The sequence below is a fragment of the Colias croceus genome, chromosome 2, assembly GCF_905220415.1.
Source record: "Colias croceus chromosome 2, ilColCroc2.1".
Classification (NCBI taxonomy): domain Eukaryota; kingdom Metazoa; phylum Arthropoda; class Insecta; order Lepidoptera; family Pieridae; genus Colias; species Colias croceus.
This window is the reverse complement of record NC_059538.1, coordinates 1,075,646-1,088,319: the sequence shown is the minus strand read 5'-3', so window position 1 is coordinate 1,088,319 and position 12,674 is coordinate 1,075,646. Positions and strand designations below refer to the sequence as shown.

Sequence of the window (12,674 nt, the reverse complement as noted above, 5' to 3'; positions counted from 1 at the left end):
TAAAAAGATAGTTATCAATTCATGATAACACTGCCATCTGTGTTGTGTATTGCTCTCACTAGATGGCAGCACTAGCTACAATTGACTAACAAAGGAAAGGCAGTAAACGAAATCTTTGTTCGCTTCATGTTTATTACCTTTGTATATTTTCATGTCGTTAGAGATTATTGAAATAACCTGAGTGATGAATTCAAAGTTACATAGTTAATAAAACAACAACATTATGTGGCAGTAAATATATTCAGAAAATATCAACCATAGTCGACTCGATTTCGTCAGTATAAAAGTATATAGACAAGTATTAATTAGTAAAAATTACAATGTTGTCCATTAATACAAACAATTGATTTTCCTAAAGTTCATTATTGCTTTATACAATATCGTATCGAGTATAACATTCGATAACAAAGATATTTCATTAGATAACTAAATAGGTACCTAAACTTAGGAATAAGCCGTCTTCCACTCACATCCATCGTCACGATAAACACTTAATTTAGATATAATAATAATTACATATCACAATGAAACGTTCCTTCAACGCTCTCGCAACTAACACACGTATAATTAAAATACAAAACGAAGGCACGAGATCTACCTATGCTACGACTATTGTAAACATGCCCTAAAAATGTTACCCTAAATGCACGCGTGCAGAGGCACGCATCAGTCTAATCGGCCGGGAGTACAATCTTATATAATTTCAGTAGCATAAAGAGTTAAAGCGGTTCTGGAATATAATGACTGGCTCGGCTGAGGTCGTTCCCCGTGCGAGCAGTATTGGAATGTGGACGCGCGGCCGCTCCCGGCGCGAGCGGGTGCGGTGCGCGCAGGTAGCGCGGCGGCCGGCGTTGCCGCACTGCGCCCGCGACCCGGCCCTAGCCCACTAACACGTCACTACCACTGTCCTCTTTCAAACTACACTGTGTCCTTGTCGTTCCCCTCGAACTTCGCCGCTAGGTCACCCATCAGTTCTTTGTAAATCAACGGATCGATATTCTTTCCGAGTTGGTACAAAACGAACCAATCGCCGATTTGCAATTTCCGTGCCACCGTCTCGACTTGTTCTTGCGGAGCGAGGCGGCTACGTGCACGCAACAGGTAGAGCCGCACACGCGGTCCGGCCACCACGGCTGCGCGATACAGCAAAGATATGCCACTCAAAATTGACAGGATGATGAACCAGAACCACAAGAATACATAGATTTTCTCGTTTACGATGTTAAGTGGCAGTACACACAATCCGTCAAACTTCTGCACGGTTCCTGAAGGACCATATTTGTGGAATGTGCATTTTGTCACTTTAGGAAACACTCTAGCCATAGGGTCTTCGCGTTCCTCAGGTTCCATTTCAGTGAAGCGGACAACGTCACGGCCGTAGGTCGAAAATTCACCGTCCAAGAAAAAGTCCATAAAGTATATTTGTCCAACGACGTTAATGAAATTCAGCACTTCACAGATAAAGAAACGGAAAGCGTAGAAGTTTTGCGTATTCAGGTTTGTATGGAAATAGTCTACTAACAGTTTCTTGCGGTCCTTTTTACAATCTTCCCCAACAACCGGGCAATTTAGATCCAGAACTAACATCTTAATGCGGCCTCCTTCCCAGGTCTTCCAGAGGTAACGCGGGACATAGAATAGGATCGCTTGGAAGAACAAAACAAAGCAGACCCACTGGTAGTATTTGTGGTATTTCACCTCATCTTGTCCATCCACGTGCGATGCGACGCCTGGTTGCACTACGTCCTTGCCGACTCGGCCAACGAGTCTGTTAGGAATAGTGAACGTCGAGTAGATCCAGCAGTAGGTGTCCATAACAGCAAAAGGTATTTCATCGACAATACAGTCAATCGGGTCCCCGATGTACTGCCTCGAAGTTACGAGCAGTGAGAACGTGACTAGGATGATCACGGTGGCTTTGTAGTGGAGTCGAAACACATTGTTGTCGATGCACACAGAGTCGAGCTTGAGGAGGCTCTTCACAGAGCCAAAAACGTCAAACATGGCGGGTGGTTAACCGCGGGCGCGCGGCGCGTCGGTCGCGGTGATAGAAAAGTCGGGCGTGCGCTTCGCCCTCGCGTCAAATGAAGAATGCTAGCAGTAGCGGGGCAAAGACTGTCGAGGGGGACGAGGCGCGAGGGCCGCGGGGCGCGGGGTGCGGGGTGCAAGGGGCGGCCCCCGCCGCGTGCAGTCGCAGTCTCCACTCGGATCAACGACACAGCACTGACCCTATTTCCACCTATATTCGTGGCGTCATCTGGTAGCTGCCGCCGCTAGCTACGCATCTCAAAACAAGCATTAAAATTACTCGCGGCGTTACACACGATGGACACAATTAAATACGCACTTATCAATTGATTGTATCATTCGACGAGGCGGCCGAAGTTTGATAGTTTTCGATATCGCACTTCATAATCGTGTAGCTCTTTGAATATCGAAAACGTCGATCGAAAATATAAGTCATGACGTACATGTCGACAAAGAATGAAACGTGTCTCAGCTTTCATCAAAGCACCGATCAAACCAGTCGTTCCAACGGCGGATCTGGTTTTATTTCTAAACGGTTTTTTATTACACGGCAAATTTATATTATGAAACGTTAAAAGATGTCGAAGTCTGAGTAAAATTGAGAGATTTATCAAATGCACTAATTTGTATACAATCGTTGGAAGTGAATGTCGTTTGAGATTACATCACATTTATCGTAAAGTTCGAGGGTACGAAACGAGTTTGTTGTCAAACGATTCTCGGTCAGTGCAAACTGCAAGCAACCTTTATCACTTTGTCCTCGTAACACGAACAAATCTGTCTCTTTTGTGTCATATTGCCAAAATTCATCGTAAAATAATTATGAATGAACTCGAGAGAAGGAAATTCTTCGTAATAATTTGCCTCCTTTGAGTTTCAGTTTATAGTACCTACCTGTACATTCGAGATTATACCTATGTAGCTGTACAACACAATAAAATACACTACAATACAATACAAACAAAAAAAATACCAAATACAAAGTAATATAGTTAATGACAACGGTGCAAATATATAAAAAAACACACTAGACTGTTTTTCAATGCTTGTAACTTATCATTTGTTTTTTTATAGGTAATTTGCTGTTTCTGCATTTTCGTTAAATGTTGAGAAACACACCTTTTTAGGTAAACTACGAAAAAATTGGCCATCTAGATTTTAAACTCTGAAAACAATGTCTATAATCTTTAATCTATACATAATAAACGCGTTATAATCAATTCAAAAGAAAGACTTGTTTCATGCCGTAAATCAAGTTAGACGCATGCATAACGTAAACTATTATTTTTGCAAAATAAGTAGGTATACTATGTAGACGCGGAAGTAAGTCCGTCTATTTAAAATATTTTCATGACTGAATCAATCAAGGGATTTGGAATATATTGTATTATTTATATTTTAGGGGTATAATAATATCTGCCAGATTGGTTATTGTCGCGAAAATTTTAGGATAAAGGTAGGTAATAGGTATTATTAAAAATTCAACGCATTGAAATTATGTAGGTAACTCTTAACTTAATTAAATTGTAATTTATTTTATATAATTATTCTCTGAAAGGTTATTTATTAGTATTGTGCTATTTCCGTATTTCTTCAAAATATAAATCGTTACAGGGAATAATAATTACTCATAATGGTTCCCGATAACGAACGCTAAACGCACATACACAACATCCATAACAATATATTTGAAAATAGTAATTAATTAAGCGCCAAAATAAAAAATAAATCTATTTTTTTTAACTTTCTATGGAAAAATAAAATGGCGGATTTTATTTTTCCATAGAAAGTATTGATGAAACGAAATTAATGACACCTGATAAAAAAATGTAATTTTTTCAAAAATCGAGCGTAGGTACATTGTGTATTTTTTAAAAATTTTTTGCAATGAAAAACTTTCCATTTTTATGTGAAAAACTATTAATTATATTAACAGTTTCTATCAAAAACTAATCACTCGCACTTGACCTAATGTCAGAGGTTATGACGTCACTGGGTCAAGTTAAGTTAAATGTATTATTTATCGTTATTAGAATGTATTACATCGTGTTCTTTTATTATTTTATTTTGTTATATTGATTTATCTTTTCTTTAACTAATAAACTAAACTTGTGGGTTTTACATTATAATTATTAAATAATAGGCATTAATGGTGGTTTTAATCATAATGTAACCAAAAATTTTTCCTTTAAACGAAACCGTTTTTTTTTCAAACTTTAGAAACAAAAGTGTTTCTATTTATTGTTGGGTAACTAGAACTAAAAGAACTTCTGTGCAGATATTAATTTTCTAAACAAATTTGATAAAAAAATTCAAAAAATATCTCCATTCTGACCGACTTTCCAGAGTTTTATGTTCATTATATTTACGGTTATGAAACCATTTTAATATTCTTGTTAAAACGATAATTCAACAAAGCTTAATAAATTATAACTTCAAAGGCATCATCAAAATACATGCAAACAGGATGATTCACTTCCCAAAACATAAATGAGTTCATAATATATAGTATTGCGTAAAAACAATTTCTTATGAAAATCCCTCAAAATTTATCAGCATTATCGATACACGTCGAGTAAAAAGTCGAACTTACCTACTTATTTTCAAGGTGTATTTTTATCTTATCAATTATCGACAAATATTCAGCATGACATGGGCTGGTGACTATAGTTCGTTTGTTTGATAGAAAATAGGAAGATTGAGAGGCCCGTCGGTAAGACCACAGATAATGTAAGACTGTCCTTTCCTAAAGCTTCCTTGGTGTATGTTCTTTATGTGTTTCATTCAGCCTTTTCTCTTCGTAAATAATTGATGATTGAAATCGCACTGATGCTATTGATATCTTGCAAATCTAAGATGAATTATCTATTATTATTTTTGGGATTTTTCTGCTATTATTGATAGGTTTTGCATAATTTTCTCTGGTAGGTAGGTACCTAAGGTAAAGGCGGGTTACTTCGGGCTAGTGGGGTATTTCGTGTGTTTTGCTTTTCGATTCTAAATTAAGAAATTCTGACAAGATATTTTAAAACTAAACTTTATTGTGTGTTCTATAAACATTACCCTACCAAAAAAACAAAATACCTAATTTTTCACGGCAAAACGGAACGCAACAAAACACACGAAACGACAGTCGGCCTCAAACAGCTGTGATAGCCGCGCGTGCTTACTGAGAGCGTAAGGTCGTACACGAAACTTTATAAGACCCCTACAAGATACAGGTAAGTCTATTTATCAAGATATTAAGTTAATTCTGTTCTGTATTTTGTTGCTATTGATCTTATATCAAGTTCGGGTAGTTTAATAGCATAGATTTCCTAAAATTAGCGAAATTTCGACTGCCGAATTAGCCAGCAGATTATTATTCCTTAGTAGGCTACTTCGTGTTATTCCCGAATTTGCAGTATTTTACTGATTAGTTTATAACGCGTTTGTTGTTCAGATAAACGTTTTATAATAAAACTAACCTAAAAATTAAATAGTAGAATAGTTAATTGTTCGTCCAGGGGAAATTCGGTATATAATTTTGTGAACAGATTTATTACAATATGACATTGAAGTTTCCCTTAACTTGGACGTTCCAGGCAAATTCGTCTCACTGAACATTTATGCAAAAACGCTTTTTTTTTGCTTTGTATTTTTAGTAAGTTAAAGTTGTTTGGTGTATAAGGTACTCATTAGTGTATTTATATTTTCTGATAATGATTTGCAGTAAATAAGTTCGCAAATATGTAAAATCGACTAACACGAAATAACCTACACAGTTTTTGGGCGTTGCTGGTAAATTCGTGGGTGCTAAATTAAGTTTGTTTGTTTTTATTTTGAGCAGGTATTAACTTAAGTATAACTCCCGGCATCTAACTTTAGCGCTGACCGATTAGGAGAGGGGATGCGCAGAACGAAGGGAAAAGAGTAGTGACTTTTGACATCCCCCACCTAATCGGTCAGCACTAAAGTTAGATGCCGGGAATTGTAAGTAGGTATTGACACTTCTGCAGATCTAGGTACTTACACGAGACCAGGCACGTGCACTGCTAGATCATGGAGCATAGTATTTTTTTTTTAGTCAGGAGACCTAAGGGAACGAATATCCTGAAATGTGTTTGTTTTTAATTACTTCTCAATGAAAATGGTCTTAATATAGGATAAACTATTTGGGCGTTATGGGCATTTCGCTTATTCTGTTTACACTTTGTACTGGCTAGGGCAGTTTTTGACATGGGATTTACTTTTAAAGAGCGGTTTAAAATTATCTACGTTACCCACTTGCTAAAAAACTTTTTAGTTAATATAAGATAATATTATAGGATACTTCTTAAAATTATCGTTTCATTTCAGAAACATGCAATATGGCAAAGGTGTACAAGAAATATTATACAGATGAAGAGTTGCAAAATGCTTTGCTTAAAACTATAAGCGGTGAATTAACTGCCTATAAAGCTTCCAAGCTGTATAAAGTTCCATATCAAACGTTACTAGATAAATTGAAGAATAAGCATACCAATCCTGCTGGACATGCAACAGTTCTCACAAAAGATGAAGAAGAATTAATAGTGAAATGGGTCCTCCATATGGCAGATATTGGGTTCCCAGTATCGAAGGAACAGCTGCTTCTATCGGTAGGGAAGCTCGTCCGGGAATTAAATAGAGCAAATCCGTTCAAAGACTGCATTCCCGGACGAGACTGGTATGAAAGATTCCTGAAAAGGAACCCAACTATCTCAATGCGAATGAGCCAGGCCCTCACTAACGCCAGAGTAGGTGCCACGGAGGAGCCATCCATACTAATATTATAAATGCGAAAGTAACTCTGTCTGTCTGTCTGTCTGTTACTCAATCACGCAATCACGCAATCAAATTTGGTATGGAGATATTTTGATACCCGAGAAAGGACATAGGCTACTTTTTATCCCGGGAAAATGACGCAATCCCGGAAATCCCACGGGAACGGGAACTATGCGGTTTCGTTGGTTTTTCTTTGAATGCGCGGGCGAAGCCGCGGGCGGAAAGCTAGTATTAATATAAGTTTTAACCCTAAATAAAACTAAATGCTACTTAATATAATACTACCACAGCAGAGTTAGTAATTAGTAATCCATGTGATTGTATGTTACCTACCAATATTAATAAAACATATTTATTATTATTTCTCTTAATTTCATTTTAAGCCCCTTATTTAAGTTAATTAAAATAAAGATTTTTCACAATCAATGCCTACAATAAACGTTTATAATACTATCACGAAATAGCCAACACGAATTCACGAATTTAGACGCAAGGCAAAATTTTAACACGAAATAGCACGCAAATGAAGGGTGGACAAGAAAATTCATTAAAAAAAAACCAATGGCTTTTTGATCGTAAAAATAACACGATTCTTTTCTCAAAGAACTATACGTTCTTAAATAAAAGCTTTCGTTCCGATACCGAACCCTGAAAAATTACAAATCCACCTGAAACTTGCAAGACCCTTAACATGCCGAAAATACCCACGCTTACGTTACCTACTGTTACGATTTGTGATGCTCGTTTTCTTTATATTGATAGCGCTATTAATAATTGAATACTTATTTAAAAATGTTAAATTTATGTATGCTTTAATGCAGTCCATATGGAATATGTGAAAAGAAAATTGTGTACTTACTAATTAATATATAGTTACCTATTTGAAATGGTTTGCAAAATTATTGTTGGAAAGTGGAAACACTGGATTATACTTTTGACAAATCATAGACAAACTAAAGACAACATTCTGGCTCAAGCTCAACGAAATGTACTTATTAGTAAAAATGTGTTTGATAGCGGTATTAAGGCGCGGAATAGAGTAAAACCCAGCTCTAGCCGTTTTTTGTACTGTTTTCTGGAGCTATCTCCTTCTTATCCAAAAGATATATCAACTAAATAAAAATACATTAAATTTTTACATATTCTTGGCTCAAAAATGGTAAAAGTATTTTTTTATCTTATTGACTTAAAGTTTTATTAATCTCCTCCCAAAGAAATCCCAGAAATTAGAAATAATTATGTATACCGTGTATCTCCTCTTAAACTAATGATTCTTTTGATTTGGTATTTACACTATTGGATAGGCAATTTCATTACGAAAATAATGGTAAGAATTTTTTTTGGATAGGACCTAAACTAGATTTTATAAACATTTTATTCAAAATTTTGGGCGTATTCGCAACTATATCTCTTGCGCTTGTATGGGAGATTCAGTCGGCCGCTAGGTCTCGAGGGTGAAGCTTGTGTCGTTTGTCGCCGTGAGCGTCACATGACAATCACGTGACCCATGTTTATTCGAATCTTCGAATATCAAACAATGAGCGAGGAATAGACGCTACTACTATTAATTTATAGTGAGATTTTAGAAATCATCAATAATATAATAACTGGTCAATGTTATTATAATATATTATTATATAATTATGATATTTAGTTTTTAAAACATTCAAAAGTTTTATAAATATAATTTTTTTTTATAATCGAAAATATTTTATAAAAATTAAATTTAAATTATTATAAATTTATTAATTTATGCAATAAATCACATTTTACTTTTTAAATTTTTAGTGAGGTATTAGGATTAGACAAACATTTTAAGTTTTAAGTATACTACTTTTTGTCATGGGTGTCATTTTCATGGTTTTTGCGGTAGCTATTACCCAATATCAGGTCAAAACTAAAATCCAAGATGGCGCCGAGAAAAAATTTACATCTTTTTGTCATGGGTGTCATTTTCATGGTTTTTGGGGTACCTATTAACCAATATAAGGTCAAAATTAAAATTCAAGAAGGCGCTGACGAAAATTTTACATCTTTTTGTCATGTGTGTCATTTTCATGGTTTTCGGGGTAGGTATAAACCAATATGAGGTCAAAACTAAAATTCAAGATGGCGCCGACGAAAATTTTACATCTCTTTGTCATGGGTGTCATTTTCATGGTTTTTGGGGTACCTATTAACAAATATGAGGTCAAAACTAAAATCCAAGATGGCGCCGAGAAAATTTTTACATCTTTTTGTCATGGGTGTCATTTTCATGGTTTTTGGGGTATCTATTATCCAATATGAGGTCAAAATTAAAATTCAAGATTGCGCCGACGAAAATTTTACATCTTTTTGTCATGGTTGTCATTTTCATGGTTTTCGGGGTAGGTATAAACCAATATGAGGTCAAAACTAAAATCCAAGATGTCGCCGACCAAAATTTTACATCTTTTTGTCATGGGTGTCATTTTCATGGTTTTTGTGGTAGCTTATATGAGGTCAAATCTAAAATACAACCAGGCGCTGACAAAATTTTGACATTTTTTCGAAATGGATGTCATTTATGTGGTTTTTCTTACAATCGTTTATATATTAATCGAGCAGAATTCAAATTATGTGGTTAAGGTGTAGCTTTTTGATGTGAAAGTTCTATAGGCGCGTTGAGAGTAAAATTTCAAGGTCGCGTCATGGTAATACCGTCACGTCATGGAGTAAGGCGGCTATTTTCGTATCTATGAATCTTACCAAAGAAGTTTTACTTCTGACATGTGTTCTCGGCTCATGCGCTCTTTTTTATTTTATTCTCTTCGTTTTAGTATATTAGATGAACTCTATTTTAAACAAAGTTGAGCGAATACAGTGAAAAAGCGAATATCTGTCGGAATATTGACACAGATTTGGGTTTTACATTACATTTTTAAATATGTATTTCAATAATAAATGCTCTTTAAAATTGATTTCTCCCGTAATATATAGGATTCGACTATATAGCAAATTTGAGTATAATTTACGCCGTGGCTCAAATAATATCACAAAATTCGCTTTCGTGATAGATCTTGTTTTTGATACATAAAACAAGGCCTTGGAAGCGAAATTTTCTCCTTTAAAGTAAACTAAAACAAAATAACAAATACAAGCTATATAGTCGAATTCTTGAAAATGACACCCATGACAAAAAGATGTAAAATTTTAGTCGACGCCATCTTGAATTTTAATTTTGACCTCATATTGGTTAATAGGTACCCCAAAAACCATGAAAATGACACCCATGACAAAAAGATGTAAAAATTTTCTCGGCACCATCTTGAATTTTAATGTTGACCTCATATTGGTTAATAGCTACCCCAAAAACCAAGAAAATAAGACCCATGACAAAAAGATGTAAAATTTTCGTCGGCGCCATCTTGAATTTTAGTTTTGACCTCATATTGGTTAAAACCTACCCCAAAAACCATGAAAATGACACCCATGACAAAAAGATTTAAATTATCGTCGGCGCAATCTTGAATTTTAGTTTTGACCTCATATTGGCTAAAACCTACCCCAATAACCATGAAAGTGACACCCAAGACAAAAAGATGTAAATTATCGTCGGCGCAATCTTAAATTTTAATTTTGACCTCATATTGGTTAATGGTACCCCAAAAACCATGAAAATGACACCAATGACAAAAAGATGTAAAATTTTTCTCGGCGCCATCTTGTAGGTAAGTAATGTGACGAATATAATAATATTTATTTCATTCCGACCGTTTCTCGGAATAACATACATTTTCTAAGAATTGTATACAATGCCGGATTTAATACATTGCCGGTAACATAATATGTATGAAAATTCTTAAAAAAGTATTTTATGCGTTTCTTAAAAAGCTTCGATATTGCATACAATTCCTAGGGGTTTTATAAAACACTCACACTTTTTTAAGTTGGTTGAATATACTAACATACTTTACGCTATCGCACTAGACTATTAAAGGTTTATGTATTTGTGTATAAAAGTTGGTGTATTTAAGGTTTTATTTACATTCATGTATATTTATTTCAACTAGAAGTCCTTCAAACCATTTGGCGACAGTTTTTGTAGAACATTTGAATGGGATTGTGTATCTAGTTTTAAAGAAATATAAAAATATCACCGAATGATGATCATTACAGAGTACCATCAATTTTGATTCATTTTAAAAATTTAATATAAAATTCATCCATATGACTATAATTTAACTCTGAATTGGTAAAGACCAAAATTATGTGTATGCACCATTATAATTTTTTTATATAAAAAAATATTTTAATTGTATGCCATGTCTGTTACTTCTTAGCTCTGTGAATTTTACTTGTATTTGAAACAGTTCACGCGGATGCGCGTTAGGTGGCGCAAGAATTATTTGCGAAGTATTGTAGAAGCGGCGGATAGCTGTGGTTCGGGAAAGAAGTGTGAATGCTCAAGGTTACTCGCTCAGGGAACGACCTCCGCAAAAATATACTTAAAAAATAACAGGAAAGTGAGTAATGGTGATGCCTTGATTCATTCGATATACACCTGTGGGTTAATTACTAATGAAATTATCGGTTCTAATCATTGTCACCAAAAATTACTTACCTGTTGACGACTGATGTGTGTAATAAATAAATGATAGAATGATTTTTTTTATCATCATTATTATCAATAGGCTTCTCTCCACCACAGAAACATAGTTTTTTTTTTAATTTTATAGGTATGGCAATGAGCAAAGACCAAATTGACGAAGTTACAGAAGTATACCTAGTATATAGTAAGTAATAGCCAGTGCGAGTTGGTTCATATGTTTCGTTCCAGTCTTCTTGTAAATGAAAATAATGATTTATGAAAATACATCCATTTGAGGGTCCTGTATTGTTATTTGTAAAGTTTAAAATAACTTGATAAAATACTTGCAAATAAAACAGATATTTACACATACGTAAGCATATGAAGTATTTCAGGCAGGGTCCATCAGTCCCTGTGGCGCAGAGGATAGCGCGTTGGACTTCTAATCCAAAGGTCGTGGGTTCGATCCCCACCAGGGATGAATGTAACTTTTGGCAAATTAAATAAATAAACATGATGAGGGCAATATGGATGCGGTAGACCAACTATTTTTTAATATTTGATATATTGATAGAATATAAAAAAGTTACATTTTTAAGCTTATTGGGGGCTAAAAAATAATCAAATTTGTCAAGACTTATCTCCAATGGATGGAGATTCTCCATAACGGGTTGAAACATTGTGTTGTAACTCTCACGAATTGTTAGAACTTATAAAATTCTGATGGATCAGCATACATAGATGAAATACTTAACAAAATAGGTAAAACTATTCTAGAATCATCATTATACCTACATTAAAAACATAGAAAAAATAATTTTCTCAAAATATTGTACATTGAATGCAAAACCATATAAATTATAAACCACAAATATTAAGTTTCTTGAATCACGAATGCAATGCTTATTCATGGTTGTAAGAAATCATCGTACGTGACTACGATTCGATCGTCTTATGTTTCGTTAACGGAAAACTGACATTTTATTTTAACCGACTTCGAAAAAAGAGGCTATTAATTTTTGATTGTTTGGTTATATGTATGAATGTTTGTAGTAGGTATCTACACTTCTACACTAATACTTGATTGTTTGTTTGTTTGAGTTGAATAGGCGCCGAAACTAATGACCTGATTTGAAAAATTCAAGTAACATAGGTACTTAGGCTATATTTTATTTTACAAAATAAAAGATTTAAAAATTATGTATGAAATGCCAAAATAAAATATTTGTCATTTCTCCCAAATATTGCATCATCATTTCGGGAAGGTAAATGCGTGTTATAAAATTTATGTGAATCCCTGCACTGTCAT

The 12,674-nt window shown here is 34.6% G+C and overlaps 1 protein-coding gene and 1 non-coding gene across 2 annotated transcripts; one reads left to right on the top strand and one right to left on the bottom strand.

The window, feature by feature from the left end:
• Nucleotides 1-221: 221 nt before the first annotated feature.
• On the bottom strand, nucleotides 222-2,109 carry LOC123703378 (innexin inx2). Its single transcript, XM_045651295.1, has one exon. The coding sequence runs from the start codon at nucleotides 2,002-2,004 to the stop codon at nucleotides 919-921; it is 1,086 nt and encodes a 361-aa protein (XP_045507251.1). The 5' UTR covers nucleotides 2,005-2,109; the 3' UTR covers nucleotides 222-918.
• A 9,664-nt stretch (nucleotides 2,110-11,773) lies between these two features.
• Nucleotides 11,774-11,846, top strand: Trnar-ucu. Its single transcript has one exon. It is a non-coding gene; the product is annotated as a tRNA-Arg (tRNA).
• The last annotated feature ends 828 nt before the right edge of the window (nucleotides 11,847-12,674 follow it).

What these genes read in the sequence shown, in the direction of transcription:
- LOC123703378 (XM_045651295.1), bottom strand. Translation starts at nt 2,004, where the DNA reads ATGTTTGACGTTTTTGGCTCTGTGAAGAGCCTCCTCAAGCTCGACTCT.